The sequence below is a fragment of the Perca flavescens genome, chromosome 4 (genome assembly GCF_004354835.1).
Source record: "Perca flavescens isolate YP-PL-M2 chromosome 4, PFLA_1.0, whole genome shotgun sequence".
Lineage (NCBI taxonomy): Eukaryota > Metazoa > Chordata > Actinopteri > Perciformes > Percidae > Perca > Perca flavescens.
The window spans coordinates 36,822,848-36,839,998 of NC_041334.1; the positions used below are offsets into that span (position 1 = coordinate 36,822,848).

At 38.9% G+C, this 17,151-nt stretch overlaps 1 protein-coding gene across 1 annotated transcript in view; it reads left to right on the forward strand.

Moving 5' to 3' along the window:
* Positions 1-17,151, forward strand: part of cntn4 (contactin 4) — a 168,192-nt gene that overhangs the window by 13,398 nt on the left and 137,643 nt on the right. The window contains 1 exon segment of the mRNA XM_028576693.1: positions 6,535-6,674. Within this exon segment, the coding sequence (XP_028432494.1) occupies positions 6,620-6,674 (55 nt within the window). The 5' untranslated portion in view covers positions 6,535-6,619.

Here is a 17,151-nt window from a genome sequence, read left to right on the forward strand (position 1 = left end):
AGTCAGCGCTGCGTTCCGGGCGCGTCACGACCCCCGTGAGCAAGTCAATGCTTGATATTCGACCAGAAGCGTGAAGTGTGCCTGAAGCGGCTCTCCGCACCGCTAAAGATCCGTGCCAGCCAAGTCTATTTTAATGCAAGCCGTGGGCATTCTGACTGCCGGGTAGGAAGTGAAATAGCGAGAGTCAATCCCTGGACGGAACATAACCGGAACACAGCCGGAACGCAGCACAGGCGCCCGTTGGAGAATCGGGATTACTCTTTGTAAAGGAAAAGGAATAGTTAGGTGGTGCTGAAATGAATAACATGTTGGTCAATTAAGAGACAAAATAATGCTAACTGATCATTTGTTTATTTATTTAAGTAAAAATATTAAAAATCTATTTAAGCTTAAAGGAACAGCGACAGTTACAGCCTCTCAGAGTATTTCCTTGCCTCCCGATACTGTTGTTCCATACCAGTGTAAAATAAGCTATCTGAGCTATTTGACTCCGAACACTTTCGTAGATTACTGATCATGAAAATAATAGCAGCAGTCCTAAATATTTTAGAGATTATGCATCTCTCTTTGTTACAATTCCTTTTTTTCAAATGCAGCAACATGTGTTTGTAGAAATATGTTCAATTTGAATTATATGGTCATGCTCTTGCCTGGTTGGGAATTGCTGTAGGTATTTGTGCTCTCAGAACAGGTCTAAAGCACACAGCACTTTTGTCTTTTTGTGCTGTTGCATAGCATGTGAGCATGCATGGCAGTCCATTCAACAGCTCCCCCACTCTGTTAGTGAATGTTAGACTTTAGGTTTGACTTGAAATAACTTTCCAACTATTCTGGCTGTGGTGTGATTGGCATCCAACATAAAGCAACCCATGCCACATAACATATTAGAGTCCCAAAAGTGGCTGCATCCTCTACAGATGTTAGAAAAGCGAATGGTAGATACAGCTCTATTAAAGCTGAACTGTCCCTTCGATAATTGCTGGTTCTGTTTGGCTTTCCGCCCTGATATCTCTGAACATTGGATGATGGATCTCTTTGGACCAGTGCAGTACATTAACCAAACGTGTTATCTCCTCCCAAGCTAATTTAATTCAAGGTGCAATTTTGCACCTGCTGCACAAAGACATCAGTTTCCTCTTGGAACAGGCTTTTGCAATAGATCGATTCTGGACTGTTCTCTGCCTCAACACACATTTTGGCGGCAAACAGTGTATGGATCTTAAGGGGAACAAAACAGGTGATTTCTTTATAAGGTCCAATAGACAAGTAAAAGAAAAAAATCTGTAATTTCGAAATAAAATCATACATTTCAGTGGTCAAATCTTTATAGCAGTTTCTAATGTTCTACAGATACCTATCCAAACTCTTTTCAGAATAACATTGCAACTACTGTGTAATTATAAAAAAAAAGTCCTTTGTGTACACTGGTTATTGTCCTCAATCAATTAAGCTCGAAAATGTATGATGGGTGAAAATCTATCAATCTTTTTATTTTCTGGTAATTTGTTACTACTGAATACATTGACTATCTCGTCCCATTATAACCTGAAGCGTCATCACCGTCATTTCCTTCTGCCAGGCAGTTGCAGTACATTTTCTATCTGATATCTGATGTCCGGGTGGTATTGAACCCAATTGCAAAAAAACCGGGAACTATGGCAAAGAATAAGGGAATATCAGCACTACAAAAGGTGAATATATCTGTGAATTATAATTATTTTTACTTTACTACTATTAACAAATTCTATATCCTCGACGTTCCACTTCCGGGATTGCTCCAGTGCCGCGGGAAATTATCGCCGATGAAGTAGAAGAAGTAATATTGATAGCATGAGTTGTAATTGTGGTTAGGAATGTAAGGATACACACTTAACTCACGATTCGATTCACGATTTTAACTTGAACATACAATTTTCGCACGTTTATTTTCAAACCGAATGAGCTGCTAAATATTCCTTTATTTATATAAACTGTGCAAAAGAAGCATTAAATACCAAAGTGCAGGTTGAATACAGTATTATGTAGTTATGTAGATGATAGAGATTAATTATGTACAAGAGTGTATAGTTAGATAAATACAGGTTTTCCAGATTATATATCTACACTGACAGATGAGGAGTATAGAGGGTTATATACAGAGAGTATAAATAGACATTCTATATAAATAATAATAATAATAATAATAATAATAATAATAATAATAATAATAATAATAATAAATATACATGTAATTGCACAGGTTTATGGGCAGGTTATGGAATATTAAAAAATAAATATATTGTGCACTTTTGGGTGTTAGCAGTGCAAGAGCATTATATTATCTTAAATAACAACAATTTATATAATAATCATTTGATTTACAAATCACACAATAATAACTAAATAAATAGAAAAAAAATCTATAAATAAATAAACTAAGAAGTCAAACACATGAAATCAAACGTAGATTACGCCCTGGGCCGTTTAAAAACTGCATTGCGATTCATTTTTTATTTATTTTTTTATCTCCAACAGTTGTAATCTTTACACATTTCTATTGATTTCTAACCATTCATTTCTATTGATTCATGATGCATTGGTAGTATTGGTAGCAGTAGTAGCAGCAGCATAAGTGGTATTGCAGTAGTTGTAGTACTGTTCTTATTTTAATACAGTGGGGAGGAATGCATTCATCCTTTTGTCCTTTTCTTTCAATTGTATAGTCATTGTACTCTTTGTACTCACAACAGTAGGACTTATTTGTGGGTCAAAGTATCACTACAATTGCATAGGGTCAACCTGGTTTTTATTTCCCTTTGTCATCTTTACCTTTTCTTGTTAAGTGCCTCAAAATGTGTCCTTGCAAATGAGTACATAGGAGGAATTTGTGTCATAGTGTTGTAAAACTAGCCAGTAACTTCGTTAGCAAGGCACAGCTGGATGTGCTCTGTGTAGCCAGAACATGTATCAACTTCCATTTTCCTGGCATCAAGTAGGCCTACTTAAATAGATTACAGCAGCAGTAGGCAAGAGCAAGTTTAGTTGTGTTTTATCTTTAGCTGCCCAGGTGCTTTATCAGGTTGAGTTGAAAAGCAGGGAGGGGGCTAAAGCAAGAATCTGATACTGGTAAAACAGACCTTAAAGCAGTAGAAGAAAAGTATTTTCCAACAGTAACTACAGTTTTAGAGTGTGTGCTGTGAACTCTAAGAGGATTTTTTTCACCCTGACGAGGCTCCTACATGCCACACGGATAAAGATTAATGCATTAACAGCATTAAATGTCACTGCTGTCCAACAAGTCCTCATACATTAATGTCAAAATCAATGCTTTTACATGCAGTTTAAAAAACAGTTATATTTGGGTTAAGGCAATACCCCGGTTTCTCAAATGGCAAGTAAACACCTTACCCCGGTTAAAATCTGAGTTTTCTGGTCAAAAGACCTAGAGAACTCCTTTAGTAACCTGGGTATTCGTGCATGTATACACCTTAACCGGAGTAAGCTCGGCTTAAGTGTCTGTGCATGCTTTGCAGGTTATAACTGCCCCTCCCTACTACTATGCTGCAGTGGTTTTTGACACATAAATAATCTGTCAGCTCTGTGAGTGACAAACCGTTGCTATGATGCAACAAACAGCGTTGCCTGAATCAGTAACGGGCCATCGGCAGCAAAGAGCCTACGGTCATCTATTTCACTCCACGCCGAGACACAGCGGACACCGGGAGATGGCTAAACAGATTGTCCACCCCCCCGGGGCTGTCAACGCTGTCTCTCAGCAAAGAAGTGGAGGGACCAAGCAGCTCTTTGCGGTCGCTGGCTAACGTTAAGGTTATCTTGCTATTTCCAGCCAACGTACTGTACCTTCATGCGATACTGGCTGACTTCGCAGACAATGAGCCAAACAAATATGTCACTCATCTGGCGAGAGCACTGTGCTTTCCTACAATGTGACAAGAGTTTGTGAATGAAACATTAAGTTAACTTTATTAACTTAGAGGCCGGTTAGTTAGATTATGTTAGCTTGTTCGCTCGTTAGAGCGTACAGTTATGAAGGAAACACTGAAAATGAGAAGGCATAGAGAATTAGTGAAATTTACAGCGCTGAAAAGTTGTCAATTTTCTCCTCGCTTTCCAAGCATGGATCATGGGCATGGATGTATTATAAGACCAATTTTCCAAGTTGTGGATTGGGGTCATGATAAAAACAACTAGCGAACCACTCCAGGAATGACTGCCACACCCCCCCAGCTATAAAGTTTAGGGATTATTATAGATCCAAGACAAAACAGACAGAAGGGCGAGACTGAGAAAAGGTCGTAATTATAAATCCGTCTGCTACTTCAGCACCATGGACAGCGCCATGGATTTATCAATACACAGTTGGGCTACTGATATTTCAGAGCCATTGGCCATAGATTCTAACTTGCACATACCTCATTTAAATAAATGATCAATGAGGCAGACTAGACTAAGATATTCAACTAAACAAGCCCTCTGCCCTACAATCTCTCTACTAGGGGGTGGAGAGGTAGGGGTGGCAGTTTAACAAATTGCTTACTGCTTATAACACTGAAATGCTAACATGATAACAAACAGGTACATATCCAGCAGACACAGCCAACATTTGCCTTTATTTGGAGTTGTGTTTCTGTCCACCTGATGAATGTAAGTCCAATATTCACTCAATTCACACTTTTTTAGCTCTGTTTTGGTCGCCAGCTGTATCAGCAGCAGTTCGCTAACTGTGTCTGTCTGCAGTTTAGTGCTGGGCAGGCAGTGTGCAGTGGCGTGCAGGAGTTTTGCTGAAAACGGCTGCCTGCTGCTGCAGGCAATAGAGTGAGAGATGACCGCGATAAGACTGAACCAAAACAGTAAAGTTTACAGGCCGTAAAACCAAAACAATGAGCTTAAAGATGCTAACAGTTTGAAGAGGAAAGGGAAACTGCAGCGTTTCTGATCACTCTAATTATCTGTGGGTTTGTCACTACAAGCAACTCCTTTCACTTTACACATACTCATTTTTGGAATTGTTTATTGTTGTATGTATCATCTTGGTTTCCCTTACATGTTTATATACACAAGGGTAATAAATAAGTTAAATTGAGAAGTGATGTGATGTCAAAATGTATCCATAACAAAAGGAAATGATACAACAATACTAATAAAAATTCAATAGAAATTGTCAAATCAACTAAAATCAAAGTCTATTTTTATTCTAATTCCATTTTACATAATCAGTACGGTTTTGACAGTGTGAAATACTAACTTTATTTTTCATGAAAATCTGTCCTACACTAGAATGTGAAATGGTATGTAAAATACCATTTCACATTCTAAGTCCCCTAACTTATTCTGATAATAACACTGTAAGACATTCAGTTACTATGGCAAAAGATTGTAGAAAAAGCAATAAAAAAAACGTTTATTGGTGTTTTAAGCCCCCAACGTCTCCTTCCAGGCAGCGCTGCCTAGGATTAGGGAATGGTTATGGTTAGGGTTAGGTGCCTTGAAGTCAACAGTCAGAACGCTGCCTGGAAGGAGACTTTGGGGGCTTAAAATACCATCACCAAAAAACGCCTAAGATATATACACAAAGTGTTTTGGTGAGAACTCCGCAAAACCAAATTTGTAACTTAACTTTGTAACTTAACTTTTTTTATTAGAGCGGACCACTGACTAGAGAAATGAGGTGCTGCAAATTCTCTTTTGTACTCAGTACTGTACCGTATCAAGATAATGAGACAGTACATGCGGATAATCAAAAACTTACTGTCATGTATCAGTGAGTAGTTAGTCCCCAACAAAACAATTTCATAATGTTTGACAAAAAAGTCTTTTCATGAGATCTGACAGTCTAACACAGCACATTTTTTCCTTCACCTTAGCCTTCAGCTTCTTTCCTGTCACTGAGGTTTGATACACTGAGAGCTGCTACCTTCCTGACACTCAACAAACTGTCAAGTTTTAATTCTCACTCCTGGGAGATATTGTCTGTGTTGAGGGAAAAGCACACAACTGCTGTGGAATTCTTCTAGATGTTTCAGCCTTTTTCATCTTTTGGCTTTGCACTTTTATGAGCATAAAAGCTATGAGGCTTCAAGCAAGAACAATGCTATGAGAACTTATAGGAGCGGCTTTGCTTTCATATTGACTTGAAAGTAGCTTTCCCTAGAGTTGCTGGTGATATGAAAATGAATGTATATGAGGTACTTTGTGTTTATGTGCCCTGCATCCACCCAAGTATGAAACCTTTTTTTTTACTCTGTGAAGCAACTTTCAGAAAAGTGGAAACGGGAGTAAGTTACACTATGATTAATATTTATTTGATGATTAAAAGGGATCCAAAGACTTTTAATATAAAAGTAGAAAGTCACTGGTTTAAGTTTAGTTTTGAGCTATAAATGCAGTTCATAATCGCTGTGCTCTTTGATGTACTGTACATTCCTGCTGTCTTTCTGTGTTCCACAACTTGTGAAACAGTAGGCATGCTGGTCAGGAAAGCTACTAATACGAACTATACCACCTTACTCATCTCATGTGTTTCCTTTTTTTCAGATTGGGAAACCAGAAAGCTGCAAATCGGATTCCATACATTTGTGATTGAATGTGAGACTACTACTTTGACCCTACAAAATTGAAGATGATGTTGCTATGGAAACTACTGGTGCTGCAGTCACTTATGGGGTGCCTTGCAGGTAAAATATCTTATTAAGAACTTTTGATGCATGCCAAAGCTGCCTTTGTGAAGTCCTTATTCATATGTATTTGGGGCAGGTGACAATATGAAAGCCGTAGTTTAGAAAGGAGCAACCGCAAGTAGATAAGCCATAAGCAAACATGTTTTTTCCCACTGATGTAAAAGAAAAGAAAATGTAGAATCCATTTATTAAGGAAGTTGTTGTTGAAGTATGCCATTGCCTGCTAAAGACGTCCAGTCACAGGCAATATTGCAATTTGTCTTTGCCTTAGTGTTGTATGTGGCACTCAGAAAAGGTTTGCAATATGAACCTGAATGTGAATGAAGGACGTGTACTGCATCAATGAAAATATTCAGTTTCACTTAGTTGCACAGGTCACAAACAAGGGAATGATTTTATCAGAAGTGGAAAACTGCCTTGAATCTACAATAATGATTTGTTAATCTCCTGCCTTGAATCTAACCAGCGTAGAAGACATTACATAAAGCTTTTAAAAACATCCAATAAGAGATATTGGATGGCAAACGTACTGTACGCAGTACAGTGTTGTATAATGCTGTTAGATTAGTATCTATGAATATTCAAAATTGCAACTTTATAGACATTCTTGTCACATAATGGCATAACAAACATGACTGAAGATAAATACATTTACTACATAATATAATAATTTTAAATAAATCAATGCCTTACTATTTAAGGCTTTATAATAGGTGCTGTTGTTATATTATGCCCATTTTCAGGTTCATAATTGTATTTAGAGGTTGTACCAGAATAGGTTTATGTGGTTTAATTTTCAGAAAACACCATATATTTGTTTTACTGCACATTGCTGCAGCTCCTCTTTTCACCCTGTGTGTTGAGCTCTCAGTTTTAGCTACAGAGTGAGACATCTCAATTCTGTTCCATCTTTGTTGGGAGTCGCACATGTGCAGTAAGTACTGCTAGCTTGTCAGTTGCGGAGTATGAGGGCGTGCCCTGACAGTACCTAGGTAAGGACTACTAGCCAGTCAGAAGCAGAGTATGAGGGCGTGCCCTGACAGTACCTAGGTAAGGACTACTAGCCAGTCAGAAGCAGAGTATGAGGGCGTGTCCTGACAGTACCTAGGTAAGGACTACTAGCCAGTCAGAAGCAGAGTATGAGGGCGTGCCCTGACAGTACCTAGGTAAGGACTACTAGCCAGTCAGAAGCAGAGTATGAGGGCGTGTCCTGACAGTACCTAGGTAAGGACTACTAGCCAGTCAGAAGCAGAGTATGAGGGCGTGCCCTGACAGTACCTAGGTAAGGACTACTAGCCAGTCAGAAGCAGAGTATGAGGGCGTGCCCTGACAGTACCTAGGTAAGGACTACTAGCCAGTCAGAAGCAGAGTATGACGGCGTGCAATGCTAGCAGCTAGGTGAGCATTATAACGTGTGTTACAAAGTGACCATGTTTGTCTCTGAAGTAAAGGCTGGACTACAATAGAGCTGTTTGGAGCAGTTTGTGAACAGTGTTTTCTGTTGGAGATGGTAAGTCCCTTTGGGGGGGACTTTGGGCTTTTTCACTTTGTAAACCTATAACGTGCAAAAAAAGATATATAACACAATAAAGGAAAGGGGAAAAGCCCAAAAGCATAAAATGAGCACTTTAAAGGTTCCCTGAGATTTGACCACTAATAGTGCTGTGGAGCAATGTTTTTATGAGTTGGTCCTCCACAGGATACCTTTAATGTTGATCTCAGTAAAGTGGAAATGATTTCTTAGCGTTAATTCGTTTTAACTGTCTTTCATTGTATACAGTAACTAGATATAAATAGGGCGCTGCCCATTTTTGCCAAAGGCTTCATTGTTTTTATTTTCCACAAGTAACAAGATGGATTTTTAAATGAAGTGTAAGATATATTTCAGAAGGCCCTTTATAAACTAATTTAAATGAATCTCATGTCCGGTATTGCAGAGTTACCTGGATTAGTTTAAGAGCGTGACTGACCCTAATTAAGCCTGTTAAAATTGGTCCACCATTTTACTTATAGTAAGTGACCAATCAATCAGTGATTCTGTCAAAGTTTGTTTTTGCACTGTATGTTGAGCCACGCCTAAGACAATTTTATGTCATGGCAGTCTGAATCTGAAACCAAGGAATCCATCATTCAGTCAGCTACTGTGGTGGCATTTCCAGAAACACCATGTTGTGGTATGATGAGACAAAGAGAACGCTCATTGGTCATAGGTCAGGGGATGGGAATATCCGTCCAGTCTCTGATAACCAAACCTGTTCATGTTTAATTATGTTTGTCTCTCTACAGATTCAAGGAGTGTAGCTGTATGATAAGGGATGTATCATAATGTTTTGTCTCAGGACTGTCTCCTTTTGGAGGCCTGTGGGCCTGCCACGCTTTTGCCTACTTCCCAAAGAGAGAGAGATAGGCTGAACCAGGCTTTAACATCTGTGTTTATGGCGTCTGCAATATATTTGTTTCAACTAAAGGACCCCTTAGTTGAAAGAGAGACAGAGCAGGGACTCACTACTATTATATAAAATGTAATTGCATATTAAACTGGGCCAACAATAACATGTAGGGAGGCTTAATGCCTTTGCACATAGCTTTATATGGTGCATTCAGTACTAAGCTATTAAAATAATTGTTGACATACATCATGTTTTAATTTTAAACATACACAGTCAATCCTTAAGCATAACTGTATCTGTGGATGGCTACCTTAGTGGCTAGCTTACCTATAGGCCAGTAAGCCTATCATCAATGTTGAGTTATTTTTTTTCTCAACAAATAGGCTGATTTATTTTTGCTAATAATATGTTGGATTCATGTTAATGTATATTTTCAGACATTTTAATAAAATAAAAAAAAACTTTCTGAAAAATGATCAAACAATAATTTGGTGGCTCCCCTGGAGTAACTCTGAGGACCCCCTGGGGGTCCCGGACCCCCTGTTGAAGATCTTTGCCTTAAAGGTCCAGCTAAACGTAACACCTCCAGCATGAGTTTAAATACACCTTCAGGAGGACAGGAACTTCCGAAAGTTGGGACGGCAATGCACAATAACGTAGTTAAACTGTACTGCCTGCTTAATTGTCTCCTCAAATGAGTGTTCGTTAAATGCTCCTGTGTAAGTCATCAAAATCTTCCAAAACCTTTTCAGGTATGTGAAATGAGTTGTGCTGCTCCTGAGTTTTCCCTTAACAGTCACATGCTGTGTAAACAATACTGTAAATATTGTAGCTACAGTAATTAATAATGTTCTTGCTGTTAAAGAAGATTACATTGAGGTCATTTTTGTCAAATTGATATACAGTTTTAAAGAGGCAATGAGTTAACAGGAAACCATCACTTTCAAACGTCCATCATTCATTTACCGAGCAGTAAAGTTGAATTATAGCTTCATTATGCCATGGTGCCCATTTCAGCCAGAGGCTCTCTGGCATCGATCACATTTTGATGGAGGACTTTAATTTGTCTCCTTTACAAATAGGAGGGTCACCAGAGAGCATCGGTTGAATCACTCAGAGTGTTTAATCAACAGGTATTATACGAATCAAGATGAAGAAAAGGCTCTATCGATGGAGTCTGAGTTCTGGTGAAACCCTCCTTCCCATTACTCAACGCACATTAGGCCTGGTGTGAACCCCATGCCCTCTTGTGGACATTAGATTATCAGATTTGTTTAAGGGAACCTTGAGCTATATTGCATTGGCCTTGTGGTTTCTCTCTAGCTCTAACAGTCCAATCACGCAGCAGACAGCTGGTGATAATTGACCATCATGCTTTGGGTGTGGAGGTGATACCTCATAGAGGTTTTTTTTTTCTTTTATGGAGAAATGCATCAAGGGTGCAAACATGATCTGACATAGATCAACAGCCTAGTGATGCACATAATGGATTTTGGACCCTTTTGGATTACATTCAAAGTAAAACAGCGTACTTTCGAGAATCTAATGCATCAGTGCTAACGTTAATGAAATAATTTTTTTTCCTACAATATTTGTGCGTGGCAACTATAGAGAGCTGAAGTCATGGCGTCACATCGGGGCTAGCCTCTGTTTGAAATTGCTATCACAAACTGAAATCTTTGTGGAGTTAAAGCTTTAGCGCGTAACTTTTTGATATTAATGAACGTCCGTTACATTCAAGCCATTGCCAAAATGAGTGGCTACAAAGCTAATTAAGACTATCAGCTCCACACAACTCTCTCTGGATTTCTCAGTAGGGCTATGTTCAGAAGATTGTGTCGTCCGGTGACTTTCCCGCAGAGAAGCTCGAATGAAGATAATAACCTCTTCTGAAGAGTTCATCATGTTTTTGTTAATTCCACGTGTCCTTCTTGGCTATTTGCAACTGCGTGGAGGAGGGGGGGGGGGCGCGTGCGCGATCATGGAAGGCTGTACCATGTGGACGCGCCGACAGTGTTGTTGTCATTTCTTAGAATTCCTCATGGGTGCGACAGAAACTACGCACTATAGCTTTAATGGATTTCAGGGTGAACCTACATAAAACTACAACTCCCCTGAAAATGTAACTGCGTGGGCACTTATGTCATCATAACTTTGTTGCTCTGTTGTTATTGAACTAGCCGCGGCCGTTGACTCTCACCTCTTCTGTGACTTTTAACCTGTGTTCTTCTAGAGCTCGTGGGGGATTAACTGAAACATTGAATAAACATTAAAAATACCACCCTTTATAAAAAAGATATGGACTGATTCACATGGTATACTGTTGAGTAAGACTAGTATATTTCAAGGGTGGGTTTTTAGTTATTTGAGCCAATGGGATTTTGAATGAGATTTTATCACTTAGTAACCAGAACCCAGAGTTCTGGTTTCACTTTGGCTATCCATGGTATGGTTATAGTTAGTTTGCAAAAAAAATCCCGCCTTTCTCAGGCAGTCGAGTACTGAAATGTTGCCAGCTATTGAATTCATTTTTGCAAGTTAGACAGTGTCCGGGAGTTTCTTTGCAACTTTTGACCTACTCGTCCCCCTTCGACACACCTGTCTCACGTTATAGATGTGCAAAGTATTTTTCTGTATGGTTACCTTTATGGTTAGGGTTAGGCTATGTTTAGACGGAAACGATCTGAAGATAAAACGCAAAAGTGGCATTGCGTTCTCACTTTTTACTTACGCGTTTGGGGGGATTTGCGTGCATATGGTGATGCATATGCTGATGATGTGTGAAATTCAATGTAGTATGCACACCAGGTGCCTAGGTGGTAGTGTGAAGCACTGCCACAAAACACCACCAAGTCCGCGCGCCTGCGTAGAACCTTCCTTCTACTTCTCTCCCTAGTAGCACGAACCCAAAACATGGCGAAGCGAACAACAAAAGCTGACAATTTTGTCTGGACAGACGAGGAGGTGGAGCTATTGTTCCAAACAACCTTAGATTACAAAGCCACAAAGCCCTTAGCTACTACTTCTCTCTGCTTGGCGCGTCCAGTGTGTGTAACGAGCATGAGTTGATGCTTTACTTTTTACTTCTCTTCATGAAGGGCACTACTTCCAGCATTGAAATTAACATTTCCATCCTGTGTTGCAGATTGATACATTTAAACATCATTTTTAAGGAAATTGGGCTAGCTCCAAAATTACATGATTTTACACCAGCTCAATCTCTAGCTTGAACAAGAATCAAAACATATTTGGTGCCTTTTGAAACAAATACTTTAAACAAGAAGGTCATATCAGGTATTAAATACCTAAAGCCTAGTATATTGTCAGATTTCTACAATTGTCGTCATGTTAATATTTGTCACCTCTTTTCATTCAGACAGCTTTGATGTAAAAGCATGAGCAGGCTATGCAGCTTTGCATCATGGAAAAAGCAGGGGTTAATAAGGACACAGTTGCTATATGTTTTAACTACAGTACAGTGAGAGTGAGAGCAGTGTGTGAAGAGAGACTCGCTGAGAATGCTGTGAACCACATCCGTGAAAGGGTTGCCCTTAAACTAAAATTGGTGTATCGGTGTATCCTTCTTTCAGAATTCACTAGGCATGAATAGTTGCTTTAAACAATCTTTCAGGGATGCATATACTTAAACCTCCATAACACTAATGTGTTTTCAGCTGAGCTGGAAATGAGCATCTTGGAGCATTTTTAGATCTTTAGGCTGGAGAACAGGATTATTGTACTAACCCTCCTGCTTATTTGTTTGGGACACAACTCACTTAACAATGGATAATATGGCCTGGATATGGATTAGAGAGGTGGCTGAAAATTGACTACTTGAAACAGGAATGATGCATAATTTGCAGACCTAAAAAGTCTGTCTTTTGCTGCAGAGTTCAAGAATGGATTTGCAAGAAGAGTGAGGCTTTGGGAAAGGAATTGTACAGAATCAGATGCTCATTGCAGCTTTAGTTACACGCCTCAGCCTTGGGAGTTATACATTGATTTGTTTTTCATGCACAAATGAATAAAAAAGCATGATAATAACATATTTGCCAGTTGAATCTAAAGATCCAATTACAATTTTGAATTAGTCACCTGCTTGTTTCCCAGCTAACTGCAATAACAGACACCAATGTGTAACACAATGATTAAGGGGACATTAAGCTCAAATAATGGCATTTTTAGTGGGGAATTTTGAGTGGAATTTGTAAACCTGGGTGTTACACTCATACTTTTGTCACAATAAAATCTTTCATGTCTGTTGTAGAGATTTGAGAAACATGGAAAAGAAGGAAACTGATAGGGTGAGGAGTGAGAGCCTTGCCAGCTTTCCAAAATACTTCAGTTCAAGAAAAATCATATCAAACACTTTTCTTTGTTTTCAACCGCAAATGAACACAGCAAGCAGTCCCCTTGGAAGTCCCTGTAGCTTTCCTACCAAACTGCAAGTCGGAGCACATTCACTTGCAGCCTCACTTTGCCAGCTGACTTACCTACGCTTTTATGCAAATATGCAGGTTTGTTCATAAGGGTGTGGGGCTGAATATCACTATCTTACTTTTACGCAGCAGATTGAATCAGTTCATAAGCATCTTCCGCTGAAATAAGAGTATCGGCCGATATACATCTCCCATCTATCAGGCATTGTTTTGTGGAACCCCAAGAAGAGTATTATTGCTGAGGTAACAACCAAATAAACAATAAACTGTATTTTCATCTATATCTACGTCTCCAATAGAAATAAGACAAATGTGAGACAAAAACGCAGGATAAGGATAATATGAGATAAATAAGAGTTTAGCTGAGAAATTCATATTTTACAGCAGCACCAGAGACAGTAAAAAAATTATTTAAATGAAAAGATAATAAAATACATTGGGAAAATTGAAGATATGACATCAGCTATACAAAGCCAGAGAAAGAGAGAGTTAAGAGAAGTACTAGCAAATGTGATAAGATGGTTTGTGCCTGCAAGTTCTTTTTTAAAATTCAAAATGACAAAATACAATTTTTTATTGACCATCCAGTTAAAGCTACAAACCAGCCCAAATGCGGCTCTCCACCTAGCAGACTACTACATGTTTGGCAAACACTTCAAAAGGGGTGTACTACCAGGTTAAATCCAGCTGCAGGCATTTCCAAGGGATTATTTTCTTTGCTTACTTGTAGTCGTACTCAACGAAGTGTTGATGATTTCTCTTAATTTTGTTTTTTTCCCTTTTTTATGGAAAGTTGTAGCAAGCATTCCCATAGTGTTTCTGTTACAGGTATGAGTTAAATGGCATCATGTTAAAAATATATGTGAATAGCACTCACGTCCTCTACTTCTTTCAGGTAGGCCTGTTCATTGTTGTCTGTGATAATAATGAAGGCTCAGCCCAAACACAATGAAGAAAAGGGAAAATGGGGAAAGTTTTGTATGTTATGTAAATGAAATAAATACAAAATATACATATAATAAAATAACACTGAATCTAATCCGTAGCCTCTGGTAATCCACAACAATGTAAAAGTTGTATGCACAGGGTGCAATTTGTGAAAAAAGCAGAGGGGGGGGGGATGTTTTTTGATCATGCACAACTACGGTTGGGTATCGTTTGTTTTTTTTCCGATACCGGTGCTAAAACGATACTTTTAAAACGGTGCTGGTGCCTAAACGGTGCCTGAACCGATACTTAACTAAATAGGGTAATAGGGAATAGGGTATTTTACAATAAATTTGAATGCATCGCGAGGCTTACTAGTTTCAAGTGAACGCACCGTCTGTGTTGTTTTTCCGACAACAGTAGCTACAGACTGTTACATCCCGCTGTTGGAATCCTCTACAGTGAAATACAGCCACACTTTACACCATTTAGTTGTCAGCATTTTAACTGTGTTTAATCCAGCTGCTAGCTAACTGTAGGCTAACGTTACCTGCTGTCAAGCGAAGTGTTAACTAGCGCCACGTGCAGCGATGCTTCTATTAGAGAGCATCAGAGAGTAGCGCAGAAGGCATTTAATTAGCACCAAAATGAGGCACCAAAATCTGCGTTGCAATTCGGTCCGGTAGATACCAGTTGTTTAGGTACCGGTGCCGTATTAGCACCGGGTTTCGGTACCCAACCCTATGCACAACGAAACAAAACAAATGCAAGAATTAAATCCCCCTTGCAATACCATGGATATAGTGCCAGGCATGCCAAATACTTAAAAATGCACTTCAATATTCAATGGAAAATACAAAACTTTCAAGCCGGAGAGTGGAGTTCACTTTGCGGTGAAAACAAAATATTCACCCAGGAAACGCTTGTTCGTTCCTCGGTAATGTCTTAACCCAAACCATGATCTTTTTCCTAAACTTAACTAGTCGTTTTGGTGCCTAAACTTAACTGTCATCGCCGCATGACGCTAACTTTTTCTGGCTAAACTCCACTACCATGGCCCCTGAAAGGGCCGTTATCTGGCGGTGCCTGTAGACGGCTCGTAGTCACCTATTGGTGGCTTAACTCGAGCTCTGTAGCGGCAGGGATATATAGACCAGAAAGGGGGAAATCCCACACATCCCCCCGGCAAATCATACCCTGCGTATGCACAGTGTAGCCTAGCTCGCTAGCACTGGTGGTAGCACAGCAACGTCCTTGAGCGAAATGACCCTCACCTTTTATATCATACTGTTGTAGTTCCTCAAGCCTCCCCCTTTTGATATAATGGTCTGCATTTTTTTAAATTGAAGAAGTTTGTCTTTGTATATATTCATACATATTTAACAGCAAGTTATTAATTAACGAAACCATGATGTTTTATTGACTTGCCTCCTTGACATTTTCCACTACACCTCTGTGTCCCATCCAACTCTGAACACAGACCTGCTATTTAGCATAGTGAATGTCATAGATGTAACCAATACTTAAAATTACATATATAGGTTATTAAATAAATTCCCTGCAACATACATACATAATAGATTAGACATTAATAAACAACACAAACTAAACCTACATACACACAGATGCACCCTTGCTACACAGTTCTAAGCACTGCACATTTCTAGGAGGAGCATGCTGTTGTATTTATGACAAAGACTAATTAGGTTGATGTTTTCTAGACATTGTAAGAATGTAACATTTAAAGAATCAATCATACAACAGACCATACTACCACAGCGTGTGTTACTTAACAAGTAACTAACAAATTGACTAATTAAACGCATCATATCTGCATTAGTTATAATAAATGGTTGTATGTGTCAGCCTCTTTAATATTTTATATGTAAAGATAACTGCCTCCAGCTTACTGATATGAATACATATGCTAATATGACAAAGCTTCCGCTGTGCTATGCATTATTAAGTATTTATTATAATTTGAATGTATGTATTTGAATATTCATTAAAAAGGGTCATATAGGATCATATGGGGATCATATATCTTTTTATTGTCTCTAAACTTTATTCACCTGAGGATTGTGTGCTGAGCACGCTTGCTTTTTTCAGCATTACATGATTTATACTCATACTCACAATCTCTCCTGGGAACTGCCCAGTATGATCAAATTTGTGCGTGCTGCTCTGCTACTTAACTCAAGAGTAGTTGCTAAGGTGTGTGTGTGTGTGTGTGTGTGTGTGTGTGTGTGTGTGTGTGTGTGTGTGTGTGTGTGTGTGTGTGTGTGTGTGTGTGCGCGCGCACAGCAGATTGAATCAGTTCATAAGCATCTTCCGCTGAAATAAGAGTATTGGCCGATATACATCTCCCATCTATCAGGCATTGTTTTGTGGAGCCCCAAGAAGAGTATTATTGCTGAGGTAACAACCAAATAAACAATAAACTGTATTTTCTGTATCTATATCTACGTCTCCAATAGAAATAAGACAAATGTGAGACAAAAACGTAGGATAAGGATAAGATGAGATAAATAAGAGTTTAGTTGAGAAATTCATATTTTACAGCAGCACAAGAGACAGTAAAAAAAAGCTATTTACATTAAATGATAATAAAATACATAAGACATTAGGGAAATTAAAGATATGACATCAGCTATGCAAAGCCACATAAAATACCTTAGATCAGTGGTTCGCAATCAGGGGTACTTGTACCCCAGGGGG